This window comes from Lynx canadensis, chromosome E1, assembly GCF_007474595.2.
Source record: "Lynx canadensis isolate LIC74 chromosome E1, mLynCan4.pri.v2, whole genome shotgun sequence".
Taxonomy (NCBI): Eukaryota; Metazoa; Chordata; class Mammalia; order Carnivora; family Felidae; genus Lynx; species Lynx canadensis.
Genome location: NC_044316.2, coordinates 26,868,658 through 26,884,642, shown reverse-complemented (window position 1 = coordinate 26,884,642; position 15,985 = coordinate 26,868,658). Strand labels below are relative to the sequence as shown.

At 38.7% G+C, this 15,985-nt stretch overlaps 1 protein-coding gene across 1 annotated transcript in view; it reads left to right on the top strand.

Moving 5' to 3' along the window:
- The window catches only part of DHX40 (DEAH-box helicase 40), a 47,283-nt gene extending 32,041 nt beyond the window's left edge, over nt 1-15,242 (top strand). Inside the window, 8 exon segments of the mRNA XM_030296869.1 lie at nt 6,104-6,138; nt 6,140-6,219; nt 7,533-7,552; nt 7,555-7,640; nt 8,355-8,449; nt 12,277-12,346; nt 13,037-13,265; nt 14,726-15,242. Coding sequence (XP_030152729.1) covers nt 6,104-6,138; nt 6,140-6,219; nt 7,533-7,552; nt 7,555-7,640; nt 8,355-8,449; nt 12,277-12,346; nt 13,037-13,265; nt 14,726-14,865 — 755 coding nt within the window. The 3' untranslated portion in view covers nt 14,866-15,242.
- Nucleotides 15,243-15,985: the final 743 nt, after the last annotated feature.

Below are 15,985 nucleotides of genomic sequence, written 5' to 3'. Positions count from 1 at the left end.
TTAACTATGTTTGTGTGTGGTTTTTTGTTTTGTTTTGTTTTTAATCAAGTCCTTAAAGTTTGTTTTTTGGTATCTCAAAGGCCTTTATTTGGGACCTACACTTTAGCAAAACATATTTGAAAGTGAATTATATTGTGTAGGCACTCAAGGAAATGAGAGACTTCCCTTTGTGATCCTAATACTCGGTCTTAGATATCTGTGGACATAAATCTAACTCTTTAGACTATTCAGAGATTATAACCAATAAGAATATGTCTTAGAGTCTGTGCTTTGATTTGGTACGATATTTGTTGATTAAGTCTTTGCCTTTGTGAAGCGCTTGATGTCAGTCATGTAAATGGATATGAAACGTGAATGACCCTGAAAGTTACTAAGGTATCTCAGAGATTTATCAGTGTTTCTAAATTCCACAGAATGAAATGTAGCTATAAAGCAGTGACCTTTTCTATTGTTATGTCAGACACAGGATTGAGGTTTTTTTCCCCATAAATACTGACCTAGGCCTCTTTTTTCAAAAATAGGGGCGCCTGGTGGCTCAGTCAGTGAGCATGATCTTGCAGTTTGTGGGTTCGAGCCCTACATTGGGCTCCATGCTGGCAGGCACAGAGCCCTCTATCTCTGCCCCTTACTCCCCGCACATGCACTCTCTCTCTCAAAATAGATAATTTAAACAAATAGATAATACATATACATGAGTTGTTATGTCAAATATATTTCTATGTTATAGGCCCAACAACACAATTTTTTTAAGTTTATTTACACAGGGCTCAAACCTATGAAATCGTGAGATCCTGACCTGCACTGAAACCAAAAGTCTGGTGCTTAACGATGGAGCTACCCAGGTGCCCCCAAACAACACAATTTTATAGATAATGTTTCATGCAATTTCTCTTTAAATCACATAAGGGGATATGATAGAAGAAATAATTATATTCTCTTTTTTACATACCTACATACTTAATCAATGCTCTTTTTCAGTGTCATTCAAATTATTGTCTAGTGTCACTTCCTTTCAGTCTGATTACCTTCCTTTATTATTTCCAGTAAGTCAGGTATTACCACATGTGTTCTTTCAGGTTTTGTTATCTGGAATGTTTTTTATTTGCCTTCATTTTGAAAGATTGTTTTACTGGATGTAGGAGTTCTAGTTGACAGTTTCTTTCAACACTACGAATATATCAACCCACAGTCTTCCAGCATCTATCACTTCTAATGAGAAGTCCTTTGTTAATTTTTATTGGCTTTCTCTTGTGTATATGTCATTTTTCTTTAGCTATTCTCAGTATTTTGGCTATTATGTGTGGTGGATCTTTTTTCTTTTATCCTACTTGGAGTTCGTTACTGTTCCTCAGTGTGTAGATTAATGTTTTTCATCAGATTTTGGAATTTTTCTACCATCATTTCATTAACTTTTTTCTGCCTCTTTCTCTTCTTTCCTTCTGACAGTCCATTATACATCATTTCTCTGAGACTGCTCATCTTTCATCATTCTTTTTTTCCTCTGTTCTTTGGATTGCATACTCTCTCTTGATGTATATTTTGCTGATGCTTCTGCCAGCCCTCACTGCTATGAGAGTCAGCTACTCAGCTACTAGTTGGTTGGAGGTTGTCCTTAAGACTTAAGCTAGTGACGTTTTCACCCTTTACTTTTGGATCTGTGTTGTGTGGTCTGGAGACTGTTTTCATAGTTCAGAGAGTTAATGAGTTTCTCCGGTGTTCAGCCATAGACCAGAGGCGCAGATGTTGCCTTTCCTTTTGCTTCTCAGAAGGTAAAACCTTGGGCATCTACATAGTCTTTTAGAATATCAGGACAACTATGGGTTTAGTAGGTTCTCTGATTTTTCTGTTAAGATTTGGCCTATCTGCCTAATTTTTTGTTAGTCTGCCTCAAATGGTAACAGATTAAGCTATTAGTCTCCACTGATTGCTTGCTGATTGCTCTGTTGTTTTGACAGTGTTCTTGGGGCATAATTGCTCCAAAGTCTAGTCCAGATAAAGTTACCCATCCACCTTGGCAGGGACAAATTATTGCTGGTTTTTAACAGTGCTTATCTCCATCCTCTCCTGGAAAGACACTCTGTGCTATGGAGCAGGAGCTGGGAGTAGATTGGGAATCTACTATTCACTGGCTGCCCCACCAGGATCCTCTCTATAGAGCAGAAGGTTGAAGTGAGAGGTGGTGGGAACTGTTGCTTCACTTACCACCACTGCCCAGTATACATCTTCTTCAGCACAAAGCTTGGTGAGATGGCCTCTGCAGATATTTACCAGCTGCCAAAAAAACCCCAACAACCCAGAAACCTGGAATAGCTCTAGAAAACTGGGAGTAGTGGGAGCTACCACTCAGCTGTCGTGCTCACTAGGACAGCTTTTCTGCGTTACAGAGCTGTAAGGGAATGGAAAGCTGTGATGCACTGTCATTAGCTGTTCCCCCATTCATTAGCTATTTGCACCTGATCCTCCTACAGAGTAGGAGCTGGAGGTGAGGAAAAGGGTGCCGCTTTCAGGCTGCTAAGCCCTCTTCCACACACAAAACTATGGGGGGTTGAGTGTAGTTTCCTACTCAGATGTGATGCTGCCTACTGTTCTTAATGAATTCCATAGATTCAGTCAATCTCCAGAGACCTTGAATGATTGTCTTTGGTAATTTTGACTAGTTTAACAAATGTCTATCTGGAAGAGAGGTTTCACCTAACTCCTCATACTATTCCCCATACATGTATATAGTTAAAAATTCAAACACTACACAAAGTATTAAATGAAAAGTAAGTTCTTCTCTCTTCTCTCTTAAACATGTCCTTAGGTCTGATTCCTAGAGGGCAACAATTGCTACCAGTTTTTTCTTCATACTTAGATACTATGGCTTATATATAAATATACACCTAATTTTTAAACCTGGATCATGAAGAACTTTAGCTGCTGCAAAATGTAGCTTCAGGTTTGAGATTGTGACTTGGTGAGATCTTGTTATACCCAAAACGTGGTATTGGCTTTCCAGCTGCATTGTGGTCTTTATAAGTTAAGCAGTACTTTCTGGCTTGGGTCTTTATAGATCATCTAATTTGGTTTACTGTATCCTTACTGGTAAAACTGGGTAGTATTCTCAGATCTAACATTAAACAGAGATTATAACATCAAAATGATCATACTGTCAACATTTTTAGTAATCTCTCTTTTGCTGTAGTAAAACTGTATACAATGTCTCCTAGTATAGGGACTACTTTAGAAGTCAGACAATGGAGTGAGGGCTGTTAAATATTTCTAGGTTTTTTTTTTTAAACCACCTAAAGGCATTGCCTTAAAATGGAACAAATTTAAAATAACAACACTGGGTAGGTTCTAAATCTTTCATTTTAACTGTGATATTTTTAGAAATAAAGGGTATTTTATGTGTGTGGGACACTCATTGTTTTATTCTTCTGCTTCAGCTGTGAGGACTGTTATTATTATTGATATCCTCTGTGAAATAGTTTTGCTTTCTGATTGATTGCTATATAGAAAAGTATTAAATTATTTTCCCAAATGGAAAGGTTCAGCTGATATAACCTTGTTTTGCTGCTTCACCTTCTTACAGTTCTTGCCTCAGTAATATTTGCCTATTTGCATGAGATAAAACTGATAATAGAATTTCATCTGGGGAAAGATAATAAAGACAATGACAAGCCTACTGGAAAGTAAAGATGGCTAGTCAAACTTTGTTTAGTTAGAGGATAAACTTGCTGAGATTGTAGGAACTGTGTATGATATGGATTGTGACTTTCCTGTACATATCCGGAATTTACTATGGGACTTCTGCATGTTTTTTAATTTTAATTAGTCTATTTTGGGGGGAGAGTCAGGGAAAAGGAACAAAAAAATGTTTCTATTCTCTTGACTTTGAGAATAATGAAGGAAAGAGACAGAGGACATAGAGAAGGTAGCAATGTGGGATGGACAACCAGGGAAGTGATATGCTCTCTACATTTTTAAAAAACGTGAGTGAGCAAAGCCACCGCTCTAAACAGCAGGGATCCAACATTACTACACAGAGTTAATCTTCACAGAATATGAGCTGAGCTTAAAATTTTAATCTACACTAAAATTTGTTGCAGTTATTCTGACATTTTAATAAGAGATAGTAAGCCACCTGTGTAAATCGTGCTAGTAGGTATTACAGCCAAATTGAATGGTCAGCTAGAGGCAGAGAAAGGAAGAACTGAGCCCAGATAGGAAGTGTCTCTGAAGGTTCATACCCCAGGGGTCCAAGGCAACTGGCACTCTACAATTCTATAGCAGGAAACACAATTCATTGATCCAGGAGCTCCTGTCTGATAGATAGGCTTGTCTCCTAGTGTTGGGAGCCAGGTCAGGGTGATGCTTGAGTCTAGTGCAATTTGACTTTTGTCATATCTTTAGGGCAATGGTGATTCAGTGCTTGAAATGAAATGTTTTGGCTTAAAAGTCAATTTCCCTGAGTGGTTCAGGAGATGGGAACTGTATTTTCACCTGACAGGGCTGTTTGTATGGCCCGTAATCATATTCTCTCTCCTCTGTTCTAATACTTCCTTTAGTTGTCACCTAGGTAACAAAGGTCGAAGCTACTTAAAGCCTGGGATGAAAGACTTTTTATCTTCATGGGTGTTTTCTTTAATCAGATTCCTTTCCTCCTAAGACCAGGGTCTGCTGCTTTGCAGATTCACTTCATAGTCTATATAAGTACTAATCTCTAATACCAGGGAACATGGTGCCTATGCTAAATCTAGTTGTGATGGGTTTACTGAAGGAGAACAAACCGCAGTACGATGTGGTACAATGAATGAAGGAGCCCTAGGAAATTTTGGAAAAAAAAAAAAAAAAAGTGTACTCTGAAAGAAATTTAGCTTGGGCAAAGTGGTATGTAGGGAACTTGGGCAATCAGAGAGCATATCAATCCTGAGTGGGATAGGGTCAATGTCAGTAAGAGATAAATCTCAAAAACAAATGTTGAGCAAAAGAAATCAGACACATGAAGTACATTTATACAAAATTTATACAAAAGCCTTCTGTGGGGTCAGAAGTCAGAACATGGTTTGTGGAAGAGAATAGGTAGTTATTGGAAGGAGAGCAAAAAGAGGGCTTCTGGATGTTAGTAATATTCTGTTTATTGATTTGGGTATTGGGTACATTGGTATATTATGTTTATTAACATTGAGCTGTACAGTTGTGATCTGGTAGTTTTCTGCATGCATGTTTACTTCAATATAAAGTTAAAAAAAACAAAAGGCTAGTAGTAGTTCAGTTCTGCTTATATGATGGTCTAATTGCCCATAAATAGGAACTGGATAAATAGGGACTGGTAAATTGTGTTCCTCAAATGTTCCTTATATCCCTGGGGAGTACAATGAAGCTATTTGAGAATGAATAATTCTACTTGTACTGACATGAAGCCCATTATTAAATGAAGTTTCAAAACATATAATGGATTATGTAAAAATAAACCATTGTATTCATTGGCTGGTATACATATAGAAAATAACTTGAACAGGACACCTGGGTGGCTCAGTCAGTTAAGCGTCTGACCTTTGGTTTCAGCTCAAGTCATGATCTCATGGTTCTAAGTTCCAGCCCCAAGTTGGGCTCCATGCTGACAATGCAGAGCCTGCTTAAGATCCTCTCCCTCTCTGTCTGCCCCTCCCCCACTCGTGTGCGCACAAATTTGTGTGTGCACGTTCGTGCTCTTTCTCAAAATAAATAAAATAACAAGAAGAGTGGGTGGCTCAGGTCAGTTAAGCATCTGACTTCAACTCAGGTCATGATCTCATGGCTTGTGGGTTTGAAGCCTCGCGTTGGGCTCTGTGCTGACAGCTCAGGACTGGAAACCTGCTTTGGAGTTTGGTCTCCATCTCTCTCTGCCCCTCCCCCACTCACACCTCTCTCTTTTTGCAAAATAAATAAACATTTAAAAAAAGTTTTTAAAAAAGAAGAAAGAAGTTATGGAAGTAAATAGAGCCCTTCCCCAAGAGTAATATAGTTCTGTCTTATCCACTGCAGATGGTGAGGCAGATTCTACTGACCTTGAATAAACAAAAGGAATTTAGGCATTGATGTAAAGTATAACTAAATTGGCTCTCAACTTGTCTTTTAGTTGATCCAGAGTACCAGAAGGAAGCAGAACAAAGAACATCGAGAATTGGCAGCTAAAGCTGGAGGATTTAATGACTTTGCAACTTTAGCTGTCATCTTTGAACAGTGCAAATCAAGGTATGTGAAATAGTTTTTGTACTAGAAATTGTCAGTGTTAAATTTTTTTTAAATGTTTATTTTTGAGAGAGACAGAGCACGAGCGGGGGAGGGACAAAGAGAGAGAGAGGGAAACACCGTGTCTGAAGCTGACTCTGGGCTCTGAGCTGTCAGCACTGAACCCCGACCTGGGGCTCAAACCTAGTAACCGCAGTATCATGACCTGACACAAAGTCGGATGCTCGACTGACTGAGCCGCCCAAGGTGTCCCTAAACTTTTTTTTTTAAGTTTATTTATTTTTTTTGAGAGAGAGAGAGCAAGCAGGGGAGGGGCAGGGAGAGAGAGAATTGCAAGCAGGCTCTGTCTGTGGTGTCAGGGTAGAGCCCTGTGTGGGGCTGGAACTCATGAACCCCTGAGATCATGACCTGGGTCGAAAACCAAGAGGCGGAAGCCTAACCGACCTGAGCCACTCTGATGCCCCTAGAACGTGTCAGTTTTAAAATATAGCTCCACTATGTATTTACTATGTGACTTTAGACAGTAAGGTTCAGTGGGGATACTGTGAACCTTAAGGCATTTTTGTGAACATTAGTGAGATTATCTATGTTGGGTGATATTACTAAGTAGGCATTTATTTTATAATATTAGTTCTCTTCTTTCTTCTCTTCCTAATTCTTTCTTGAAAATGACTTATAGAATTTTGATTCGCTAGAAGTACCTTAGATGAGAAAATGATTGGATATTTGTTAAACCATATATGTATAAAAAGAAATTAATTTACAATTATTTTTAATTCACTCAGAGGCATCCTACATTAATTTGTTTCCTCAAATCCTTAAGTGGCTTTCTCAGTAATGGGACAGGTCTCATAAAAGGGCTAAACTGATGCTTATTTGTTTTTAGTTTTGTAATAGAAATGAGAATGTTAGACTGCCTTTTTTTTTTTTAAGTGAACTCTATGTCCAGTATGGGTTCCAACTCATGACCCTGAGATTAAGAGTCACATGCTCGGGGCGCCTGGGTGTCCGCAGTCGGTTAAGCGTCCGACTTCAGCCAGGTCACGATCTCGCGGTCCGTGAGTTCGAGCCCCGCGTCGGGCTCTGGGCTGATGGCTCAGAGCCTGGAGCCTGTTTCCGATTCTGTGTCTCCCTCTCTCTCTGCCCCTCCCCCGTTCATGCTCTGTCTCTCTCTGTTCCAAAAATAAATAAACGTTGAAAAAAATAAAAAAAAAAAAAAAAGAGTCACATGCTCTACTGACTGAACCCGCCAGGTGCACCTGTTAGACTTTCACTTCGAGAGGGTATTTTAAAGATACCAGTATTTTGTTCTGCAGTGGAGCTCCAGCTTCGTGGTGCCAAAACACTGGATTCATTGGAGATGCTTATTTTCAGCATTTCGTGTTGAAGCTCAACTTCGAGAACTAATCAGGAAGCTTAAACAGGTGATTGCTATAGTGATCTTTTCTTAAGTCAAATTTTGGCAAGATTCTCTGAGTACTGTACCCCAAACTATGCAAATTATGAGGTATTCTGAATCTCCGGTTTGTAGGAATAGACCCCATTCCTAACTGTGTGCGTGAGTACCAAGCACTGTTCACTGTTATCCTTTGGGGAAGTTCTTCCCTGGCCTTGGGTAGTTTCCTCACATTTATATGCTAATTTAGTGCTCAGTTGAAACACTGGCAGAGGCCCTCCTGCAGATCTCTGGAGTTCTGTTTCTATCTGAGTTCTCTTCTCTTCTGAACTCTTGGCCTGTGAACTCTAGCCATCTTGGTCTTCCTGGACTCTCAGCTCTGCCTCTGTAGCTCAGGGTGTTCTTCAGGTTCCGCTGGGTTTTTCCCTCCCTGACCCTTCATCTAGAATCTCTCTCAAGGTTGACCGTAACCTGGGGCAGTTGTTGGACTTAACTTCACTTATTTCCCATACTTCATTTACTTCTCAGAGATCGCTGTCCTTATTACTTGATATACAGTGTTTTGGAAATCATTATTTCATATAAAACATTTTTTTGGTTGTTTCAAGCAGAAGTGTAAATCTAATCCCTCTTACTTCATATGGCCAGAAACAGAAGTCTTGAGAAACATGTAGTTTTCAAAATAAAAGATCATTTCATATTATTCTGTGAGATTACCACTGTATATATATTCTTTCTATAGCAAAGTGATTTCCCAAGAGAGACCTTTGAAGGCCCTAAACATGAAGTACTACGGAGATGTCTTTGTGCAGGCTATTTCAAAAATGTAGCTCGAAGGTAAGCAATAATGAGCTTGAGAAATGGATAAAGAATACTACTGTATTTGGCTACAATGTTGAACTATTTAATATTAAAGATTGGTGGTTTATTTAAGCTCCGTGATTATGATGACATCAATTACAATGACTCTTAATGATTTTCACTTGTGCCGGGGGAACTGCAGTGGCACAGAGTGGGATATTGGAACTCAAGTTTGGTAGGAGGGAATTTGTAGGACAGCTGTCTAGCATGGGATATCGGCACCTAAGTTGAATGACAAGGGTTTTCTTGCAGAGGAGTGAGGCTCTGTGTGGAGTATGAAAGACAAACATGTTGAGCATCGCATCCCTGAGGAAAGATAGGGTGGTGTGGAATGTTAGTAATTGAGCAGGATGGAGAAGGCACTCATATGGGATATGTTTGGTGTTAAGTGTTAGAGTCTGAGTGTTAGAGAAGGAGGGCATCTTCTTAGGGAAAGGGGTAACAATGGTGGTGATGGGAGATTCATTATATAGAAAGGAATTAATCACATAATTCAGTATATTAAGGAATGGTGAAGGGAGTTATAAATACTGAACGGGAGAAAATGAGAATAAACCCTGTGGTGTTGGATTGAAATTTCAGGGTTTTTTTTTTTTTTTAATTTTTTTTTTTTTTCAACGTTTATTTATTTTTGGGACAGAGAGAGACAGAGCATGAACGGGGGAGGGGCAGAGAGAGAGGGAGACACAGAATCGGAAACAGGCTCCAGGCTCTGAGCCATCAGCCCAGAGCCCGACGCGGGGCTCGAACTCACGGACCGCGAGATCGTGACCTGGCTGAAGTCGGACGCTCAACCGACTGCGCCACCCAGGCGCCCCGAAATTTCAGGGTTTTATTGTGAACTTATGGTTTTCAATATAGTTAGATGGATGGATATATACATGTGGGAATGAAAATATATGTTATGGTATATATATATGTTATATGTGTTTGTATATGTGTAAACACATACATACAAAAATACCCTAGCTCTCAGATGCACTGGGAGCAGTAACACCGTAATAGCAATAAATATACTCAGTGCCCTTGATCTTGACTTGAAACAGCCATCTGCCACATAAAGGACTCAGAACTGTTTGGAGAAATAGGGGTGGGAAAGTACAAGATGAGCTGAGAACATCTTATTTTGCCAGCAAGCAAGAAGGGATCAATGAAGGTTGAGGCCATGTTAGAAGTACACTGGAGCTAGCTTGAATAGGCTCCAATTGAACAAATATAGGACATATTAAGCATCAGAATAAATAATGATAGTAATGGATTATATAGCCCACTAAATAAAATCTGAAATCATGGGTCTATAGTCATATAAATTACTAAATGAATAAATTAGAAGTTTAATGACAAATGGAATTAGTTGAGCACCTCTCCATAAAATTCTTTTTTTTTTTTTTTTAATTTTTTAATGTTTGTTTATTTTTGGGAGAGAGAGAGAGAGCAGGAGAGAGGCAGAGAGAGAGAGGGAGACACAGAATCTGAAGCAGGCTCCAGGCTCTGAGCTGTCAGCACAGAGCCCAACATGGGGCTCATTCACGGACGGTGAGATCACAACCTGAGCCAAAGTTGGACACTTAACAGACTGAGCCACCCAGGCGCCCCTCCACAAAATTCTTAATTACTAAGGGAAAAAGGAAAAAAGTAACTTTTCATGGAGAAGCCTGGCAGATGCTAACCAAATCAAGCCATCAAAGTGAACACCATTAGTAACAAAACAGATTGAAACCATGTTCTTCCTGATAAAATATAATGAAAAACACAGCTTAACTTCTGTGATGTTCCTGGCAAAGATGCATTACCTAAATCTAATCATCCTGAAACAGACAAATTCAAATTGAGGGGTGTACAAAAAATTACTATTCAAAAAGCTGTCAAAGGGCGCCTGGGTGGCTAGGGTCGTAAAGCATCCAACTCTTGATTTTAGCTCAGGTCATGATCCCAGGGTCATTGGATTGAGCACCGAGTTGGGCTTCATGCTGAGCATGGAGCCTGCTTGGGACTTTTTCTCTCTCTCCTTCTGCCCCTCTCCCCGCTCATGAGCTCTCTCTCTCTTTCAAAAAAAAATAAATAGGGGCTCAGTTGATTGAGTGCCTGACTGTTGATTTCGACTCAGGTCATAATCTCACAGTCATGGGAACAAACCCCAAGTCAGGCTCTGCACTGACAGCACAGAGCCTGTTTGGGATTCTCTATTTGCCCCTTGGCCACACACATGCTTGCTTTCTCTCTCCCTCTCTCTCTCTCTCTCTCTCTCTCTCTCTCTCTCAAAATAAATAAACTTAATAAATAAATAAATAAATAAATAAATAAATAAATAAATAACAGCTGTCAAGATCATGAAGGTCAAAGAAAGATTGCCATAATGAGGTAGACTAAGGGGACATGAAACGTAAAGTTAATACTCGATTCTGAATTGGATTCTTTTGCTATACAAGGTTTTATTAGGACATCTGGTTAAAACTTCAGTGGGGTCTGAGGATTAGATGTTAGTGATGGTATTGGTGTTAATTCCCTGGTTTTGATGGCTGTATTATGGTTATGTAAGAGAATGTCCTTGATTATGGGAAATGCACACTCAGATATTTGGGGATGATGGGGCATAAGGTTGGTAACTAATTCAAATGGTTCAAGTAAAAAAGATTTTTTTGGGGGCACCTGGGTAGCTCAGTCAATTAAGCATCCCACTGTTGATTTTGGCTTAGGTCATGATCTCATAGTACATAGGATTGAGCTAGGTGTGGAGCCTGCTTGGAATTCTCTCTCTCTCTCTCTCTCTCTCTCTCTCTCTCTCCCTCCCCCCCCCCCCCCTTCCCCCTCCCCTCCCCCTCTCCCTCTCCCTCTCCTTCTCCCTACCTCTCCCTCTCCCTCTCCCTCTAACCCCCCTTGGTCCTCCCCTGGTTATGGGTACTCTCTCTCTCTCAAAAAAAAAATGTTTTTTGTACTGTACAAATATATATATATATATAAATACACGTATATGTATGTGTGTATATATATATATATGTATATGTATATATATATACGTATATGTATATATATACATACATACACACACACATATATACGTATATGTATATACATATACGTATATATATATATATTGCATAGTATATAAATAATTATAATGCAATCTGATCTGGGTTATAATGGGAATGTATATAAAGTATTATAGGAAATCATCTGTGGTGATGGTTGAACTAGGGCTAATATTTTGACAAGTTTTTGGAATAACATTTATGTAAGGAACTGTAGAAGAGGATACGAATTTGAAGTTAAGAACATGAATTACAGAAACGATAGGTGCAAAATTCTAATTATCAGATTTTAGAATAGTGAAAATTATCCCTTTAAAAAGAGATCATCATATAAAGATTTAAGTCAGAAGACCTATGTTTGGAACTTGATTTCACCATACATTAACTCTGTGACCTTTGGAAGGCTAGTTGATTTGTTTGAATCTGTTTTGACCTCTTAATAAAAGTAACTTACTCTCAAAACTCATAGGTTGTTTTGAGGATTTATTACAAAATCATTTTAGAAATGTTAAAGCATAAATATTATCAATATTGTTAACATTAATACTTATTAACAAGAAATGTTTGTACTTAACTGAAATGACTGTTTAAGATGTATCATTATTTAAGATGGCTTGGTAGAGAAGTTATAGTGACAAGTAAGTTTAAACTTCTGTTTATAAAACTCTTTGTGGTAGAACACATTATTATAATTGTACATTGTTAGACTTAGTGCTCTACTTATTTAATTATTTTAGTGTTCTTATCTTTATCATTTGGTTTTTTGGTTTTTAGATCTGTTGGGAGAACATTTTGCACAATGGATGGGCGTGGAAGCCCAGTCCACATTCATCCTTCCTCAGCAGTAAGTGCCTATTATTATTTTTTAAGTGTCTTATTTTTTTTTTTCAACGTTTATTTATTTTTGGGACAGAGAGAGACAGAGCATGAACGGGGGAGGGGCAGAGAGAGAGGGAGACACAGAATCGGAAACAGGCTCCAGGCTCTGAGCCATCAGCCCAGAGCCTGACGTGGGGCTCGAACTCATGGACCGCGAGATCGTGACCTGGCTGAAGTCAGACGCTTAACCGACTGCGCCACCCAGGCGCCCCTTAAGTGTCTTATTTTTTAATAAAGGGAAGACATTTGTAAAGGTATGGGAATAAGTAATACACAAATGTTTTCTACTTTTCACTTTGTGGTTATGTTTAGTCCGTTTTTTTTTAAGTCCATTTATTTATTTGGGGGGTGGGGGTGGAGAGAGAATCCCAGGCAGGCTCCATGCCCAGTGTGGAGCCCCACCTCACAACATTGAGACCACGACCTGAGCCGAAATCAAGAGTCAGCTGCTTAACTGATAAAGCCACCCAGGCACCCCTAGCATATATCTTTATTACATAAAGCTGTAAAGGCACTGCTTGGCCCATGCCTTCTGTTTGATTGAAAAATATAGGAATTAATTCAGAAGATTTGGGGCTATTAGTGTTTGGCTGGTCTAATGTGGAATAAGGCAGGTTACTGAGTTAACCATCCTTAAATAAATTCTTTTGTATAGCTTCATGAACAAGAAACCAAACTCGAATGGATCATTTTTCATGAGGTATTAGTTACCACCAAAGTCTACGCAAGAATTGTGTGTCCAATCCGTTATGAATGGGTGAGAGACTTGTTACCCAAGTTGCATGAATTTAATGCACATGATTTGAGCAGTGTGGCCCGACGTGAAGTGAGAGAAGATGCAAGAAGGAGATGGACAAATAAGGAAAATGTAAAGCATCTAAAGGGTGAGTCAGTCATTTGTTCTAGTAACTTAAGTCCAGGGAGCATAAATATCCAAATTCTCATATAATTTTGGAAATATTGTATAGAGCTTAGATTCTGGCTCTATCTCCTCAGAAAGCAAAGAGTTGTCATGAGTCTCAGACTTTGATATTTGACTTCCTTCTTTTCTTCCAGTTAATCATGTTTTCCTTAATCCCTCTGTCCAACAACATTATTAATAAAAACAATATCTGTTGAGCTTTTACCATGTGCTAACAACTTGCATTAATTACCTCATTGAGTTTTCACAATAACCCTATCTATGAGGGAAGTACACATCCCCCCTTTATAGATGACGAAAAACAGCAGTGTATAATAATTTGCTGAAAAATCCCATAGCTAATAATTTGTGAGTCTGTATCTTGAATCCAAGGAAACTGACGTGATGACCTAAACTCTTAACCATAATGCCATACAGTTTCCCAGTAGTCCACTGCTGTTTTTATTTTGTTTATAAAATTTTGTGACTATTACTTCAGAACATCTTCCCCTCCCCCCCACCCCACCCAGGGGATTTTTCTGTGAAATGTGAGATCCCTAGTTGGGATGTGTAAACAGTTGTACTGAATGAAGTAGGACAGAAAGTTTAATTCTCAGCTCACATATACAAAAAGCTTTTCAGTAAAGCTTTCTGAGGCTGATTTATGGAGCAAATTTTATGATCCTTTTTTAATGTCATGAAAAATAGATCTGGAAGAGTCTTTAGAAATGTAGTGTTCTATTGCAGTATATAACTGTAGTACATGATTAAATTAGGGTCAGTTGTTCTGGCTCTTTAGGCCTCCATGCATTCATTCATTTATTTATTTTAATTGACTTATTTATTTTTTCCATGCTTTTTTTTTTTTTTTTTTAGTTTATTTATTTTTGAGAGAGAGAATATGAGCAGGGGAGGGACAGAGAGAGGAGAGAGAATCCCAAGCAGACTCCATGCTGACATTGCGGGGCTCGATCTCACAAACTTGGTCTTGTGACCTGAACCGAGATCAAGAGTTGGATGCTTAACCAACTGTACCACCCAGGCACTCCTCCATGCTCGTTTTTTTTTGTTTTTGTTTTTTTTTTTTAATTTTATTTATTTTGAAAGAGAGAACGAGAGCGGGGGAGGGGTAGAAAGAAAAGGGAGAGAATCCCAAGCAGGCCCCACACCACCAGCTCAGAGCCCAGTCCAGGGCTCTAACTCACAAAATGTGAGATCATGACCTGAGCTGAATTTGGAAATTCAACCCATTGAGCCACCCAGGTGCTGGCATGCTCTTTTATTTTTTAACCATAGGCTACATTGTTTCTTTTGAAAGGGCAAATTTTAGTTTTCTTTTTTTCCTCCTTAGCATTGAAAAATCAGGGCATCTCCTTCTCTTAACATTTCTAGTACTGAGTTTCACAACTAAAGTTTAACTGGATTAATTTATAATGTTTTCAGATGGAATCTCAAAAGAAGTCCTAAAGAAAATGCAAAGAAGAAATGATGATAAGTCCATATCAGATGCACGTGCTCGTTTCCTTGAGCGAAAGCAGCAGAGGTCCCAGGATCACAGTGACACACGGAAGGAAACAGGCTAAGCAGTGAATCCTCCAATTCAGGAAGTAGGAAAAGCAGCCAGGAAATGTGCTTCTACTTTGACATTTATATTAAATAGCACTACCAAGAGGAAGGGGTCAGCAGCTGTTATTAGCATATGAGCTAAAAGCAAATCAAAGTTCACCAATACCAATAAATGGAATTTTCAAAGAAAAGATTGAGTTGCCATGGTCCTAGGCAATGATATACGAAACCAATGAAAGACAATACATGTGATATTTTCCTCACTTCAATTTTGCTGGCCTTAACTGGTATCAAATGCTGTCACTGAGGTATTTTCAAAGAACATTGAATTGTATTTAATCAGCGTGTATTCCATTTGCATTTGAAGCATTAAAAATTATTTTCCTTAAATCTCTTTAAAGCCTTCTTGTTGCTATTAGAATAGTATTATATCAGGTTATCAGGTATGTGACCATTTCCTTCAGAAGGCTAAACATAAGAGGTTTTTACTCAGCAATACTTAGATGTCTAACTGTTTAATTGCTACAGAGCTTTATAGATATTTAGAGAAAAGACTTAATCAACTAGTAAATAAGAAAATTGCCTATGGCAAGATTCTTTGTTGAATTATTATTAATCCTTAAATTGATTTTTCTGGGATTATACAAATTCCTTTTTATATAAAAATATATTGTTTAAAACAGTAGCTATAGCCATTAACCAAAGGACAGATGATATATTTTTTTTGTTTTGTTTTTGTTTTTGTTTTTTAGCTGTCCCTACATACTTGTATCAGCACCACGTATGTAGGCATGACAGTTGCAAACAGCCCCTCCACCTGGCCTAGTCTTTTGCCTCCAGCTGCTTGGGTATGACCATTTAAACATCTGTTATGCTGATCTTGAGATGGGATTTTTTTCAAAGCAGCCAACACCAGATCACCAGTGTTTCAAATTGGAACCTTGAGGCTGGTTATGTCACACTCAGGCCACAGTCAGCACTGCCCCTCTGTTGTTTACTGCCTTGTATTCTAGTTATTTGTGTATTTGTCTCCCCCACTAGATTATACGCTCCTTGTGGGCAGGGACTATGTCTTTTTCATATCTGTATCTTTCATGGCACCTAGCACAGTGCTTTGCACATAGTAGTCTCTCAATG